Source organism: Manis pentadactyla, chromosome 12 (assembly GCF_030020395.1).
Source record: "Manis pentadactyla isolate mManPen7 chromosome 12, mManPen7.hap1, whole genome shotgun sequence".
NCBI lineage: Eukaryota > Metazoa > Chordata > Mammalia > Pholidota > Manidae > Manis > Manis pentadactyla.
The window spans coordinates 41,266,051-41,284,341 of record NC_080030.1 but is presented as its reverse complement, the minus strand read 5'-3'; the positions used below and the strand labels follow the sequence as shown (position 1 = coordinate 41,284,341).

General features: G+C 38.2%; 1 protein-coding gene across 2 annotated transcripts in view; it reads right to left on the bottom strand.

Annotated features, from left to right (window-relative positions):
* RGS17 (regulator of G protein signaling 17) overlaps nt 1-18,291 on the bottom strand; it is an 84,055-nt gene that overhangs the window by 24,684 nt on the left and 41,080 nt on the right. The window contains exon 2 of one of the 2 annotated variants that reach the window (XM_036911887.2): nt 5,908-6,046. In XM_036911887.2, coding sequence (XP_036767782.1) covers nt 5,908-6,026 — 119 coding nt within the window. In that variant the 5' untranslated portion in view covers nt 6,027-6,046. Of the gene's footprint in view, nt 1-5,907; nt 6,051-18,291 lie in introns of both variants that reach the window. The other variant, XM_057489082.1, reaches the window with a different exon arrangement.

Below are 18,291 nucleotides of genomic sequence, written 5' to 3'. Positions count from 1 at the left end.
TACACACACACACACACACACACACACACACACACACACGGGAGAATGAAGGAAAATGGTGCATAAGAAATCTAGTGATCCTGACAAGCATTACCTGCCATGTAATTATACGAAGGCCTGGGAGAACATGCCTGTAAGTTCTTAAAAGAATTTCTCTGACAGAAATTTCCATATTTTATGAAGTAGACTTAAATGAAAAATCCAAATTCCATCATCTATTCAATACCTTAATATTAATTTAACACCTACTATGTGTCAAGTAATATGTTATAAGCCAGAATTTATTTTTGGCTATTTTAAAGCATAAACCTTTAGGATATGTTTATGAAAATGCCTAGTTCCAGTTGGCCAACACGAACTTTCATAAATTCAACTGTAAAATCCTCATAACACAATTTTACTGGCAGTTTTATCCTTAAAAAATCACATGTCAAAGAAAAGGAGAATCACTGGAGTGAAAACCAGTGAGGTGGGGAGTCAGACTGGCCCTTGGGTTCAGCCGCCTTGTTCAGGGCAGAGGGAGGCACGGCCACAGGCATGGACAGCCCTGGCCCATGGTCAGAGCTGTTCTGACACTGCCACATCCTGGCCCGCCCGGACATGCAGGGCCCTCACCACATCACCACACACAGGGGTCTGCTGAGATCTGAGAGATCCTCCCTGCGCCAGACCCTGAAACGACGTGGAGCCAGCAGCTCTGTCTGGCCCGGCAGACGCCACTCAGGACTCCCAGAGCCCTGGGCCCCTGCAAGGCCCACCCTCTACCTGCACTCTCCTTTCTCCAATCACCCAAGGACTCCAGGCTTCCTCCCCAGAGGGGGGCCCCTCTCCCTCTGCCTCTGAGGACACTCTCTTGCTTCCTCGCAAACTCTACCTGCATGTCAGACACACTGTCCTGCACCTCAGCCTTCTGCAGACTCATTCCCCCAGGTCTCTGGAGGCACCGCCTCTCTCAGAAGTGGCTCCTCACGCTCACAGGCCAAGGTGGGGTCGGCATTCCTGTTCTGCATCTTTTGTGGCTTCTGCCTTCAGACTCTGCCCTTCTCTGCCTCCTCACTCCCTTTGCGATTCTGTGATTCCTCATCAGGCTCCTCACACTGCAGATCCTTAGACTCGGCTCAGGGGAGTCAGGCCACAGGGGTCCCCACCAGGGACCGAGCAGGGTACTTCCTTGGTCCCTCACTGAGCTAGCTTTCACTGGCTGGGAGCTGCCTTGCTTTCTAACTGGGTTTTTGCCTTCTTCTAGCCTGAAATAATTTAATCTTCTATCTCCAGCTCTTTTCTGGTTCATTCTTTCTACACTTGTGAAGAAAACTGGGCATAGTATTTTCATCTGTTATTTTGTTTTTACATCCATCTTTCCATTGATGATCTGAAAACTGCAATGTAACACTCAGAAAACCATGAACTTACAGAAAACTCAGAGCAAAAGAGTACTAATGGTATGACTTCCCTGGAAAGGGGTCAGAGTTCTTATTCTTGCACTCTGGTCATATGCAATACAGGGCTACATAAGTGGGCAGAAGCAACTTGAATACTAAGCTTTTCTAGAGGGTGACCCGGGTGGGGGCAACACCAAATACTGATACCTAGATTCCACTGCTTACTGAGAATTTGTTCCCTGTAGAGGCGGGGGAATCTGGTGAAAGCTGATGAAGTACTACAGTACTAGGCAATAACAGGCATTCAATAAATTGTAAATAAGTAACAAATGCTTGACATATAGAAGGTCCATAGTCCTAATGTCCATGGTTTGGTTTTGTGTGCACGGCCTGGAAACCAGGGTTCATTTTGGTAGATGCCTTTTGATTGTGTGAGTTTAAAATTCATGTGAGTTATAGAAACTACATAGCAAATCTACCAATGCCATGGTGGGATGGGGTTTCAACACTGTAGAATTCTTTGTAAGTGAGACAATGATCCAGTTACAAGCACTTGGGAAGTCTGTGCAGAAAACTTATGCCCCCATGTGAGATGAATCAGGTCTCCAAGGGCAACAGGTATTGAAAAACTGTTTATTCAGTGGTGCCTCAGATGAAATGATTCACCTTGCATGTGTGAGCAGATTTATTTCCAAGGGATGGTTTCTTTACCGTGGAGCATGTTTTTCCTTTTAAAAAATGTTCTTTGACTTTTAAAGCATGTATCTTCGTATTTCCATTGGCAGAGAGCTGAAGTGTGGCAGCGTCAGAGGATAAAATAGGATATTATTTTTACACTGTTTTGATTTATAGAGGCTGTGGTACTCATTAAAAATTGAGAGCGGGGGGTGGGCAACCCAAAGCATAATTTATGAAGTGCTTAACGTTTGCTTAGTCAGATCTCTCTCATTGTCTGGGAACTCCAGGAACTTATGTGTCCAAAGGGGAGAGAATTTTATTTTTCCCAGGGCTACTTAATTTACTGAACTCAGTCTGGGACCAGTTTCTCCTGGGAAGAAGTATGAATATTTGATGTAGTGGGCCCCATCTTGTAGGCAACACACAGTAGTGCATGAGATTGTGAATTTGATTTTAAAAGTTGTATTTGGAAGAATTCCTGAAGGGTTCGCAAAGTAAGAAGCTTTGGGAATGGCTTGTATCAAATCTGGAAATGAGAAGTTTGGAGGTGTCATCTTAAAGCAGGCAAAACAATGGACTGGATATTAAGAGATTCTCATTTTAGCCCCACTTTGATCATGAATGAGCTTAGTGACAGGAGGCAAGCCCTCAGTTTCCTTGTCTGTAAAATCAGACACAGCATTTCTCAAGCACTGGTTTTTTAGAGAGGGCATTTTTTTCTTTCAAACAAATGCTTAAGCCTAAGCCTAATGTGTAGAATAGCCGAAGACAGAACCATTCCCTTGGAAACTGCAAGTGGGGAGCCTGGGGCTGTGGCCAGCAGTACTCCCGCCCCAGCCCCCACCATACCCCCAGAACCATGCCCTGACCACAGAGCAGCACTGCAAGTCTATGCAACATTTGAGACAGATGATAAATGAAGTCTCTTGAGTTCTAATTGTTTATGACTCAACATGGAAATCTGTCTTGCTTAATTGAACACCACCAGGAGCAAACAGGAATTAAAACAAGGATGGATTAGCACCTAAAGACTTGAAAAAAACTGGGTTATTTTAATACAATGTCTGATGTTAGGATAGGGTTTGTGAAACATTTTGGAAATCAGCTTTAAGCTCTAATAAATTTTGGAAGCATTACTTTTCTATCTGCTTTCTGAGGCACCTCGCTTTTGTGAGCACATAAACAGTCTCTAGTTTACATGTGTCATCACTTGTGTGAGTGTCTGAATGACCTCACTGGTTCATAGTTTTGTGAGGTAACCCCATCTTTCAAAGGTTTCTTTCTCATAAAGAAGGAAGAGAGTTAACTCCCCAAGGAGGCAGGTCATTCTGTTTGAACTCAGAGTTAGAGGAACATTAGGTTTTGACAGTGGCAACCTTGAACCTCTAGCCAAGTGATCTTGACAAAACTGATCTTCCCTCCTGGTCAGAAACAGCTGGGTCCCACGTATAGAAGGAAGATGTGCAAATGTATAGACTGTTCATTTTATGGTCAAGACTCAGACATCACTGACTCATTAACAATGGTTTCATGTGCTAAATCACAGTCCTTTGCTTTCTCTTCTTGAAGTGGAGGACTAGGGGAAGAAAAGGGAGATAGAGAGAGATGGGTTTGGGGACAGAGAACAGATAAGCTTAATAAGTCACTGTGAAGAAAGTCAAACTCCAGATTTTTTAAGGTAACTGTGGAAATAGTCAGTAGTTGTGTACTTACTCTCTGTACCATCCCTCAAACTAAATTCTAGTGGTAATTTTACAGAGATAGGAATAAACTTTAAAATGGGAAAGGAGCTGACAATGAAGTAGGAATTAAAAATGCAAATTTGAGGGAAATACTATATTGTTTATAAACCCCATAACTTGTGAGGTTGGAGTGAGGTACTTATCTTTATGTCTAGATATAGAAACTTAAGTTTCTAGCACTCTATTTCCTTAAAAGGAGGTAAAATCAGCTACTTGACAACTGTTCCTATTTACGAATGACAGTTATTTCATATTTTGACTTCTAACTTTGTTTTCGTCCCTAAATTACATTTTGTAGTGTTTCTTTTTGTTCTGCTCTTTTGACCTAGCCTAGAAAATTTGAAGAACACTCCTTTCTGATTTTTTTTTCCTAATAAGCCTTTTACAAGTTTTTTTTCCTTAAACCCAAAGTACAAAAATAATGATATTTTAAAAATGCGTGTGTAAAGGACATTTTCATTTGCAATGAAATAATACTCACAATTTGAAAATCTATAGTTCAAGACAATTTAACTTGTTTTTTTAAATTAAGTTATTTAAATTAGAAATTACCTACCATTTATCACATACAGAAGATCTGTAAATTTATAGACTGTGCATTTTATAGCCTAGACTCAAGCCTCCATGACTCATTGTTAACAAACACAGTTCTTGACAACGAAACTCAATTCTAGAACGAATGGAGCACTTATCCAATGCACCACGTGTTTGGGGTCCAAATATGCTTCACTCTAGACGTGTGCAGAGATAATGCAGCTTCCAAAAGCTGTTTTATTCTTGATCCTTAGCTTGTGTTCTGTGACAGTCTGATGCTTGAGCTCATGTTGAATGTTTTTAATGTGCACTTTTATTGTACTTAATGTGCACTTTAAGAATCAATAAAAGCAATTCTCCTTAAATAAGTTTAGTAGTAAATGAATTAAGCACAACAAAACTTCAGTACTCTATCTGTTTTGGTGTTTTAATCCTGAAGCAATTCAGAAATAAGTTTTGGCAGTAAATAAAATCAGACACTGATTACTGGAACAAGTGAGAAACAGAAATGTGCTCCTCCACACTGTGTGTAACAATATATTTGTGAAGTTGTATATGGAACTTAGAATAAAATAGCTTTCCTTTCTAAGATAATTTCTTGCACCATATTCACAAGCTGATCTTCTTAAAAAATATACATTATTTCAAGCCAGATCCTCTTTAAAGAGATTTTATTTTCCCAATATGAAATATTCCATAGCCTGGTGAGCTAACTCTCACTAAATGCACCCTATATGTCAGGCATTGTTTTCAGCTCACACGTGTTTTACTTCATTGAATGTTTAAACAACCTTATGAGGCAGGGGTTCATATTACTGTCATTTGACAGAAAAGAAATGTGAGGACAGTAAGTAACTTGTTGAAGGTCAAACAGATAGTGACAGACGAGGACAAGAATTGAATGCAGGCAGTCTGACTTCAGAACCATCCTATCAAGTCATTACACTGCACTTCATGGGTTAAGACAAGAGCTAGATGATCTCTTTATGATTGATACAGAAAAAAATTCAACAGTTTTACTGAAATGTCCCCCTCCTTTAGAACTCTAGTTCCTCCATCTGAAATAGTTAAGGCTTAAAAATGAAAGAAAATGAATCATATATGATTTTCCCTAACAAAGAATTATCATCTGGGAAGCAGTTTCGGTATTTATACAAATACTTCAAACCTTCCAAATTACTACAATGTGCAGTGGTTTTCTGGAAATGAAGTTTTCTAGAGGGGTCAGAACTTGTTCAACACCAAGGCTAAATACCTTTTATTTTCTATTTTGGCCACAGTAAGAGGACATTATGCCACATTTCATCATAACCTTGATCATACACAGGTGATGTCCTCACTCAGCCCAGGTGTGTGCACAGGTGATGACTTCACCCAGCCCAGGTGTGTCACAGGTGACGCCCTCACCAGCCCAGGAGTGTGCACAGGTGACGCCCTCACCAGCCTAGGTGTGTGCACAGGTGACGCCCTTACCAAGCCCAGGTGTGTGTACAGGTGACACCCTCATCCAGCCCTGGTGTGCACAGGTAGTGCCCTCATCAGCCCAGGTGTGCACAAGTAGTCTCACGTACCAGGAGCAGCTGCAGCAGCAGCACCAGCAGAAGCAGCAGGTGTTGTTGGGCCGCTGCTGTCCAGGCGCCTGGGCCACGGTGGGCGCCCCCTCACTCTGCAGCTGCTGTCGTTTCCGCATCTCAGCTCCTGGGGGCCCAGCTGGCTGAGAGAAGAGAGAGGAAGTATGTAAAGTAGGAGAGAATTACAGTGAGGATGAGTGCCTATGCTGAAGGAGGCATAATTTAAAACTTAAGTGGGGGCAATAACTGAAGAAAAGGTAAAAATGAATAAGCTTCAGTAGTCAAGTTAAACATCCTCAACAAAATGTTTTAGACGAATACCTTAATAACTTTGGGGACAACTTTTTATTACCTGTTGCATTAAATTATAGTAATAATCTTGCCACATAGTCAAAACCAGTTGGTAAGGTGAATATGATAAGGTCTGAAAAATTAATTCCAACTTCCTTCTTTACTCAGGAATGATTTCATCAGCTTGCCCTTGTGTACAGCTTTAAATGATGACAGCGGTGTGTGGAACTGGCTTCTCCACTGATGTTTGCAGTAAGGTTAATTGAGCTTTACAAATCAGTGCTGCCTTACTGGTTTCTAACTATATAACATTGTGAGGAAGATCGAGTTTGTTTTTGGTGTTCTCTCACCTTGTTTGAAAACACTTCATCTCCTTTCTGGCACTTTTGACTCACCTCCAGGGACCTAATCTTGGTAACATTGGCAAAATGCCTTCTTCTCAGCAAGGTGTCCATGTTGTATCACCTCCCTTTCTCCCACCACTCAAAATTTATTTTCATTTAGTAGAGAATTGTGGAAAGATGAAAAGTCATCAAAATCAGGGAAATTACTTTGGTGGGATGTATATATTATGGCAGATGAGAGAAATATTGGGGTACAGGATACCCTACCTGTGACCTTATAAATCAAGCCAAATGAGTTGCCATCTATTTATAAGACCAATTCTGATCTAGGACTTTGTTGAGGTTAAAAAATGAATATTTTTTTAGTAGAATAATATCATATGTAGCATGGCCTCTTAGAAAAAGGAAGAAATTCTACTGAATGATGCTTTTTACAAGTATATAATGCATGTACATCATATACAGATATTGTCATATGTGTAACACAGCAATACTTTCTACAAATATAATATACTTTGGATTACTTTGGTACTATGGGCACAATCATGTTTTCAAAGTTATATTTTTAAGGACTGATATTTTTAAGTTGGAGAACAAAATATGTATTAAAAATTTTTTCCTGTGTTCATGTAAAGGATGTAGCTTAAAAAATTTCATACTCTTGCTTCTATAGTCTTGTAGCATTTCCAATTAAGAAGTTATTAGGTATATAATCATCTCTTAATGAATATCAGGTGGTTTTAAGGCCCTAGAATATAATGGCCCTTAGTCTGTGAGTATCACTGATCCAGGGGTCATTGCCTAAATATTGTAGTGTGCTTCATCTTGATTTTTATTTTTTAATTTCCAAACTGCAAGTGTTCCCTGTATGGAGCAAATTCTTTATAAAAATGTTTATTGTAAAGTAATATATTTTTGTCTACGATGGAATTATCCACTTTCTAATTGGGATTTTACATCAGAATTTTTAGTCATTCCGAAAAATTTCTATTAAATAGAAATATTTATTGAGTGCCTACTGTATGCATGAATTACTCGAGTTGTATTTTGAATGACAGCACGTTATAAGAAAAAAGGTGCACTAAATGACATTAGATCATAAAATATATTTTCAGTTCTGAATATAATGATAAATACTTAAAAAAAATACTGCAGTCTTGAAAACAAGACAAACATCTCTTTAGACCAAAAACAGACTAAAAAATCACAATGGTTGCTAGGTAGGGGCTAAAGCCACAGCCATTTGTAATTCAGAAATGGAAACAAAAAGGTGCAAGGGTCCCATACTCTAGGGATACTGAACTCGGAGCAGTGGGAGACTAGATTCCAGGTTTCCTGCATAAAATCAGGGGCCAGAGTCCCACAACAAATAAAGAGATGCTGAAAGAACTACCTGTGCCCTTCAGTGGTACCTAGCTGAGAAGAGACAGGTTCAGGAGAAGTCATCTAGACCCGACCTAGGCCAAGCCACCCACAGGTTCAGTAACTGGTCAATCCAAAATTGTTACTGGATAGGAGGAAATCCAGAAATGCTGATGGAAGAGCTATTTTGGGATTGAGGGTCTTGGGGGACTAGTGGAAACAGGTGAAAAAAATTACATTGCAGAGCATATAAGTGAGAGTGAGAAATACACCTCTCATTCAATGTGTTGCCTGAAAGCAAAAAGTCCAAATAACACTAAAAAACAGACAGCCAACCCAACAATCAGGAGATAAATACAGTCCTGATCAAATGCAAAAAATCACCAAAAATCAGTTTATAAGCATATTGTAAGATAAAAATATATGGAAAAAAAGATGTTCCCTATCATAGAGAGAAAGAAATAATAAAAACAAATAGGCAAACATGGAACAAAAATAGACAGAATGAACAACAGAAATGTGAAACACATAGCCATTAAAGCGATTCAGATGGAATAATCTCTTCCCTAAGCAACCCCAAGGAGAATGACTGGTGGTGCCAAGGAATGTACCCAGAATTCAGCAAAAAGAGATAAAAAGATGAAACATTCAAGGAGTATTAAATGAAGACAGCAGTAACATTGAGAGGCTCCAATATGTGTCCAAGAAAATTTTACCATGAAGAGAGAGTTAAGAGATATTCAGAAAAGTTGACTGAGAATTTTCCAGAAGAGAAAGAAAACAAAACAATACAAACCTTCACATTCAAAGAGCACACCACATGCTGAGCAAGATCAATAAAATAAAAATTACAGTAAATCCACACTTATGCACAATATAATAAAACCACAGAACTCCAAATAAGGGAAAAAGCTGAATTACCCATAGAGGAGTTACATGTACTGGTGTAGATTTTTCCTGAGCAGTTAGATACTAGAAGACAATGTACAAGAGAGTATTGTTTTCCAAGTGCTGAGGGAGAAAAACTATCACCCTATATATATCATATTTAGCTAAACAAAAATTCAAGAGTGAAGATTATTTCTGATATAAAAACAGAGCTTATTATTCAAATCCTCGGTGTAATTTACTTCAATCAGAACAAAAGAAAATCAGGGAGAAGGAGTGGAATATAAGAAACAAGATGTACATATACACAATAGAATATTACTCAGCCATAAAAAAAGAATGAAATCTTGCCATTTGCAACAACATGGATGGACCTGAGAGTATTATGCTAAGTGAAATTAGTTGGAGAAAGACAAATATCATATAAGTGCATTTATATGTGAATTCTAAGAACAAAACAAACTAAGAAACAAATAAAACTTAAATAGACTCATATACACAGAGAACAGCCTAATTGGCTGTCATAGGGGAGGGGTGGGGAGATGGGTGAAATAGGTGGAGGGGAAAATAAAGTGAATGTGAATGTTTGATATCTTGGTCTGAGGGATGGTAACATGAGTGTATATGCATGTCAAGATTGATCAAGCTGTACACTAAGAAAAAAAAGAAAGTACTGAAATTGGTAAAACATGATGCTGAACTTAATTAATGACTGGCTAAATAAAACCCCATGTTTCTCTGCTTAGAACTAGTCTAGAAATAAACTTAAGACTACATAAATTAGTAAAATGCAAGGGTTACCTTACTCCTCCACTGACACTATTTTTATAAGCATCACAACGTCACCCTGTTTTAATCTAAGAGTTATTTTACAACAGTCTTGGCCTGTCAGCAGCATTTGCACAGCGATCACTCCATCCTCTCTGAAACACTTTCTCTTCATGCCTCCCTGGGCATGACACCCCCCTGTTGGCTTTCTATCTCACTAGCTATGTCTTGTCTTCTCACTCTATTTTGTTGTTTCCTTTTCACCTTCAAATTTTCAGTGGCCACAGTACCCTCTCCTTAGAATTCTCGATCATTTCTTTGATAACTCACTGAGACCTCTACTGAACCTACCTGTTTTCTGTTGAGAATTCTCAAGGTACACATCCAATAGAGGTGACTTTCCTAAATTCACGACTCATTTATCCCACTACCTACTTGACATTGCCAATGCGCATCTCAAACATAACACGTTCTCATCTGACCCTCTTATTCCCACCCCCAAAACCTGTTTCTCCCACAGTTCTCCCACTTTCAGTAAATGAAAAGCTTCATCTTTCAAAGTGCTCAGACCAAGAACATTTTGGAGTCACCCTCTACTTCTCTACTTCATTCAGATCTCATGTCAGCAGATCAGCAAATGTGAGACCTCTTAACTGGTCTCTTCTTCTGTTTCTATCACTTTCCACCTCGTCCCCTTCCTATTCTATTCATTCTATTCTTAGCAAAACAGCCTAAGTTGAGTCTTTGAGAATGTAAGTAGATGATTTCAGAAAAGATTGTTCCACCCACATCCACTCAAAATCTTCCAGCAGCTTCCTATTTTACACAGGGTAACAGCCAATGTTTTTGCAGGCTAGTCCTTTATCGCTTGTCTGAATGCATCTTCTTTTCTCTCCTCCTCACTCTTCCTTCTGGGAAAAAAAGAAAAGTTTCTATTCACTGATTTCACTTGTATTTGTCCCTATACCATTTGGAGCAGGCTGCCTCTCCATTTTGCTGACTGATCTGTATGTATCTCTGAATACCAGAAGTTCATCATCTCAACTGTGTTGGGGTCTAAATTTCTCCTGGGCTGCCTGGCAAACAACCATATATAAGAAAAAAAGTTTATCATATTTTGCTACCTAGGTGAATTACCCCACAAATTAGACACACATAGCTGGGGGAAGAAAAACTATCAAGAGACCTACTTAGTGACAGTGCTGAGGAAGTGCCTTCCTCAATCTGTCTGTGGGTGAGTAAGCATGAATAGCAGCATGCCCTTGGGTACTGGGTGATCACATCCTGGAACCCTTACTCGCATCAACTTCCTGTGTGCCACTGTAAACAGCGGGTGCTGAAGGTAATTTGCTGGGTTTTATTTGTAAATACAGAAGGGAACATCTGTATATGTGTTATATTTTTCATTTCTAGAGTTCACTGATTCTGGTTTTAAGCAAAACACATTCTCAATGTCATAAAGTAAAAAAGAGAAAAAAGTTTCACAAAATGATGCATAACCAAGGACTGAAACTCTCAAACACTTTTGAATATGTGGAGGCCAATTCTTTTCCTCCTCTCTAAAGACTGTCAAGAAACCATTTAATTTCTCAGCACAGAGGAGAATGATGCAGGGGAAATCTGTTTCACCTTTGCAAAGAAGTACGTATCTGTGCACAAAACTGACTTCAGATTTTTTGAACTGTGCGGCTCTGGAATGGCCCGCCACCAGGGCGAGAGCCAGGCTGGGAGCAAGCGCCGTGGCATTCCACACTGCTTCTCTCACTCTGGCCACCTTTGAAAACATTTCACTGAGTTCTTATAGTGAGGTGCTGGGAAAGCTGTTATGGGATAAAGACTGTTTTCCCTTCAAAGCCTATTAACAAGGAAAACCTATAAATCTGAGGTAATGCTCAGAGAGGGCTTTCCCTCCATTGTGCATTACTTGTGTCTTCCGAGAAATGAGGAGGAATTCTGATGGCATTTCCAGTTGTACACATATTCACTGTATGTTGCTTCTTCTCCTTTTCCAGGATCAGGTGCAATGATCACAACCATCCTTACTTGGCAAAGGCAAAAATCAACAAGTGGGATTATACCCAACTAAAAAGGTCTGTACAGCACTAGAAACCAACAAAATGAGAAGGCAACATACAGAACGGGAGAACATATTTGCAAGCCATATTATCTGATAAGGGGTTAATTTCCTATATATATATATATATATATATATAGAACTCATACATCTAACTAACAAAAAACAACAATCCAATCAAAAAATGGGCAAAGGAACCGCACTGACATTTTTCTACAAAAGACATTCAAATAGCCACAGGCACATGAAAGATGCTCAGCATCACTAATCATCAGGGACATGCAAATCTTAATCACAGGGAGCTATCACCTCACATCTGGCTATTAACAAAAAGACAAGAAATAGCAAGTATTGTTGAGGATGTAGAGAAGAGAAAACGATTGTGTACTGTTGATGAGAAACTAAATTGGTTGAGCTACTATGGAAAATACTATGGAGGTTCCTTAAAAAATTAAAAATAGAACTACTATATGATCCAGCAATCTCACATCTGGGTATATGTCCACCAGAAATGAAAACAGGCTATCAAAAAGATTTCCGCACCCCCATGTTCATTGTAGCACTATTCATAACAGCCAAGACATAGAAACAACCTAAGCATCTGCCCCCAGATGAATGAATGGATAAAGATGTGATATATATAGAAAACGGAATAATATTCAGCCATGAGAAAGACAATAATCCTGCCATTTGTGACAATGATGGACTTTGGGGGCATTATGCTAAGTGAGATAAGGCAGACAGAGAAAGATGCTGCATGATAGCATTTATGTATGGAATCTAAAAAAGTCAAACTCCTAGAAATAGAGAGTAGAATGGTGGTTACCCGAGGCTGGAGTGGGGGTGGGAAGTCTTAGGGAACTGCTGGTCAAGAGTACAAACTTGTAGTTAGACGAGGAGTAAGTTCTGGAGATCTAATGCACAGCATCGTGATTATAGTTAACATCTACAATGTTTTCAGGCTACAGATGTTGAAGATTTCTTCTTAACTGAGAGTTCACTTCAATTCTCATAGTGCTGGTTGTAAAGTTTCTGTATCCATTGGATAGAATCTTCTTATCCCATGGATCTATACAAAGGATTACTCAATGAAGAAAGAAGACTGATGGTTTGGTTTTTCATTTCACAACCAACACTGTACTTTTTATCACATGTAAATGAACTGAGTCTCAAGTGACTCATAGTACCCACAATCAACTCCTTATCCAACAATCAAACTTCATTATAATTGCAGCCATCTTGTCATGTTAAGTGAAAGCATTCAATTTTGCCCTATAGTTGTTGATTCAGTGTTTAGCCCCAAAAAGGTATTTGCTAAATAAGCTCAATTTGCAATGCCTTCTTTAGCACTGGGGTGGACAAGGAAGCAATCCACCATGTACAGATATTTATTCCTGGCTGTGATGTATTTTTCCTGCAAAGGAAAACAACTCAGTCCTCAATTTTAAATCTCTGTTTCAGCTAAGCCAGCATCTATCTATGTAACAAAGCAAGCTTTCAATGTCACTTCCTGTCTCATGACATGTTTATCTAAAAAGAGTTGTATCCAAACCAGTTTTTGCTTTTTTGGGGCTGTGTTTTCCAAAATCACCACCTTTACAATTGGACTCAAACTACAAGAAATTCAAGAAGTCAACTCTTTGTGTGGTCAGAGTGCATAATCCCAAAAATATGATTCTTGTCCACCCTTTGGGTGGTTAACTCTGACTCCATCACTCAATCTGTCCATGTTTTTTCATTTTCCTAAGGTGATATATAAAGCTTCCTAAATGTCACACTATATTGAGTCAGCAATTCTCTTCATGTAGGTAATATTTTCACACTTATTTATAAATATACAAATATATAAAAGAGTAAAAAATAATCACTGCTCTACTTTCCTCTCCACTTAGAACCATCCTCTACTTTGCTTACAGGAAAAAAGTGGGGAGAAACATCTCTCACAAAGTTTATCCCTTTCTTTTTCTTCTTATAATGTGGATACCTACTAACATTTTTCTATTTTGGAATCTAATATGAACCAGTTTTTAATTTTACACATTAATTAAAAAGTTAGTTATCTTGATGTTAATGTCATCAAAACTGACATGGGGTAAAAAGCACCATACTTTTCAGGAATTTCATCACACGAATAAGGCTGGGAACCAGTGAGCTCAGTCAATGCGTGTTAAATGATTGAAACGAGAAAGACAAGGTTTCTTTCTAGCAGAGGTGAATAGAGTTCTCTAACACAGGCCAGATTTGCACAGTTGCAATGACGGGGAAGATCATTCAATTACTTAGCGATTTCAGAAAGTCTAGAAGACCAGTACAGATAAAGCAGAGCTTTTAAAAATCCTATTTTATCTGACTTATTAAGGATTTGCTTTAATTTAGAACAGCAGCATTAGCTTAAAGTGAATGTTTTAGAAACGGGATCAAAAACATATTACAGTAAAAGCAACCTTTGTCATCACTGTGTGATGACAATAAGTATCCTTCCCATAGCCCTATTACTTTCATGGTGCCATTCTAGAAAATACTAGTGGTTAATATAGAGTCATAAGGTGATCACTTCAGAAAGTACTGACAGTAAATTCATCCATGTGACATATTCATTTGAGAATTATCAAACTACTTTTCAGAGAGCATTCCCATAAAGAAGATAAACAAGTTAACATAAGGGGAAAAAAACTGTGAAAATAAAAAACATTTAGTACAGAAAACAAAGTCACAAATTTTGAAAAGGGGTGTGCCAGAGACTGTTTCTCCTAATAGTAATTATTCATATAATTATTTAAGATAGTTAACACAAACAGGGATAATGGCTATGGAAATTCAATACAGAGCAGTGTTTATATAAACATTAATGGGAATAAGAAGATTAACACTATGTGGAAGTATCCCGAGAAGGTGCTAAAACACACAAAATGTGTCCCTTTTATTTGTGTCTAATATAATATCCCGAGTGCTATTTGAACTTTTTTTTTACAATCTAGCCAATGTAAGCTAACTCTGATTCTCTCTTGCACTTCATAATAACTTTCTATAGTGAAGAACAACTTTACTTCATCATCTCCTCAGATAGATTCAGCATGTGAGGTAATATATTACCTGTTCTTTCCAAAGCTATTCTGTAGACTTTGTCTTACACTAATAGACATCTAAAAAGAATGTTTAAAGATACAATCATGTAGCCAGTAAACCTTCAAAAGCCTACTCAAGGTAAAAGTTCATCAGAGAGGATTTATGGTCATTTTTCCCAGTAGCACATTATTATATATGTTTAATCAAAATAATTACTTACCTTCACTCTGCCTTTAACATAAGTATTTTCAGCAAACTGGTTTTGTCAGAGTTCATTATCAGCTCATTTTTTTTTTTTTGGATAAACACACCAACCTCCAGGAAGTACACAAGTGATGGGAATCAATTCAATCAGCAGCCTTTACTCACACAGCAAAACATTTTTACTCATTCCAGGAAGAGTGGGCAGACGCTATTAGAAAGGCTACACATGATGAAGGAAAAAAGGTTCTACCAAGGAGCCCCAGCACATCTATTAGCAACTCCCAGGAAGTACCCTCTGTAATAAGGGAAAGAGATAGGAAGCAAATCAAATGACGGGCTCTTTTTTTTTTTTTTTTGAAGGGGAAGCACAATTACTCTCTATCCTCATATATTTATAGAAGAGCATCGGTAATGAAAGGAAACCTGTTGGTTTGATTTTTAGCGAAGAATAACTCTGAGAGAAGTGGATTTTGGCACTAATATCAAGAACATAATCAGGAAGGACAGGGAGAGGGAGAGAGAGAAACTAAGCACAATGTTTGGCACAAGCTAAGTACTCAATTTTCATTAACTATTCCCAATATCATCATAATTTCTACTTCATCTATGACAATTTCCCACCTCACTAATCTTCTGTATTCGAAAAGTGACTCTCACACTATTGGTGGCGAAGGACCAAGGTATTATTTTTCTTTTGTTTTGTTTTTTGTTTTCAAGTTTCCAATCAGTTATGGAACCATAATTTGGTCAAATACAATAAAAGCGAATAGTAAGATGAAAAAAGGAACCATGGAATATGTAAGAACTAGTTATTTCACTACTACATTTAATTACATAAAATTACTCTGTCAGATTGCTATAAACACTTCCTTCTAAACTCTTTCTCTCAATTTCATACCTTACTTTGTTGTGGACCAATAATAAATGTTTGGTCAAATCAACACGTGGATCACTTGTGATCACACACTGAGTAGCAACATTCTAACACTTATGGTCTGTACCAAGTGTCAGAACTAGCATGGCTCGGGAGAACATACTCCATCTTAGTAGCTGAGAATTCAAACGATAGCTCTACCTCTTACTCTTTGGGGAAGTTACTTAAACATTTTAAGCCCTAGGTAATATTACCTAACTCACGGCTATGTGAGGATTAAATGAAAAGATCTCTGCAATAGGCACAGTGCTGGGTACATGGTGAGCTCTCAACTTATGTTAATTACATTTATTTTTATACTTCCTATACAATGTTTTGAAGATGAAGGAACTACTGAATTATTATTTGTGTCTTTAGCATCTAAGGCACTGCCCTACAGTCATGAGCTGCTCAGCTAATGCTGATGATAATGGTTTATCAAACCCATTTCAGAACAGAAATATTAGCACACTGAGGAGTATGAAAAAGTATGAGCAATTCACATACTGTTGGAAAAATGCCACTGCATTGCTCTGTTCTACATTTTTTTTGCCATTAAAATATTGTTTAAAAACTACACTGCAGTTATCATAGGTCTCAGCAAAAGTTGGCCACATGAAACAAGGGCTTTGATGCTGTGTTACTGAGTTAGGAAGAAATGGATTATATAATTAAATAGAAGTGGAATGCAGATAATTCATTTAAAAATTTTTTTTAAATACTATTTTCTGGAGAGCAATTTTAGGTGTGTAACAGAGTTGAGAGGGAGATACAGAGATTTCCCATATACTCTTTGCCCTCACACATGCAATAGTCTTCCGCATTACCAGCATCATTTGCCAGAATGGTGCACTTTTACCCAGGATGAACTTATGCTGATACATCGTAATTACTCAAAGTCCACAGTTTACCTTAGTTCACTCTTGGTGTTGTTCACTCTATGGTTTGGACAAATGTGTAAGAACAGGTATCCATCATTATAGTATTAGAAGAATATTTTCACTGCCCTAGAAATCCTCGGTGCTCTGTGAATTCATCTCTCCTTGCTCTCTACCCCTGGCAACTACTAATCTTTTTTATTGTCTCCACAATTTTGCCTTTCCCAGAATGTCTTATAGTTCAGTTTGTAGCTGTTTTAGATTGGCTTTTTCACTTAGTAACATGCATTTCAAGTTCTTCGATGTATTTTCATGCCTTGATAAGCATTTCTTTTTAGCATTAAATAATATTCATTGTCTGGATGTGCCATAGTTTATTTATTCATTCACCTACTGAAGGACATCTTGGTTGTTTCCAAGTTTGGCGATTATGAATAAAGCTGCTACAAATCTCATGTGCAGGTTTTTGTGTGGACATCTATTTTCAACTCCTGTGGGTACATACCAACGAATGATGATTGCTGGGTCATATGTTAAGAATGTTTAGTTTTGTTAAAAGCTGCCAAACTGTCTTCCAAAGTGGCTGCACCATCTTACATTCAAACAGGTCATTTTTAAATTGAGCAGCTTTTACATACGTTCTCATGCAACCCTCCAAACAAACCTCTGAGGTAGGTATTATAATTTCTTGTATAAGGAAACTGAAATCAGAGAGATTAGCCAGTGGATATCCAGTTAATACCCAGTACAGGTTTTAATTTAGGACTGCCTATCTCCAGAGTTTATGATCCTTATTTCTCTGTAGATGACTCCTGGGCAATGTGGTCTAGCACAGATTTCTAGTACAAAGCTCTGACAGGACCCAAGAAGAAGCAATCATAAAGTGGAGCAAGAACCTTTATGCAAATCTCTCTGCTAAGTAATAGGAATATCCCAGGTACTCTGGAAAGGCTGGATGGCTGAGTCTATCCATGATGCACGATTTTGCCAAATTCTCGTCATGGCCTAGGTTTTCTATATCTTTCTACAGTAAGTTGGAACCATCAGAGTTAAGTTTTTTTATTCATTGAGGAAGCCTATAAAAGAGCATTTATTTAAATACCTATTGGTGGTTCATTATGCAAACAAATTTATAGTACTTGGATTCCACTTCATATGGTATGGGTTGTTTTAAAATAAAGGGTAGGAAAAAATAAGGATACCCAAAGGGACAAGGCAGTGCAGTTTCCTGGGCTTAGGTTAAGAGGTAACAGGTATGGTAACAGACAGATGATGTTACACTTCCAGACAAGAGAAAGTAGTTAACCAGAAACCTAGGGACATTATTCATTTTCAACAGCTTCCTCACTACAAAACTCCCTATCAGAGCAGAATGGATGTCAGAAATACTTGGAACTCTAGTTACCATACTTAGATGGCTGGAGTAGAATGGGAAATAAATGTTTCCTTAATTCTGTGATAGGAAGAAAAAAGGCTGCCTACTCAGTTGCCAGGTCTGTGGATATTATAAACAGGATCTAGTTTATTAGAAATCTTCCTCAGCAAATTGGATGTTGTCAGAAATCTTATTCTCATCATTAATTGGGCTGGTAATAT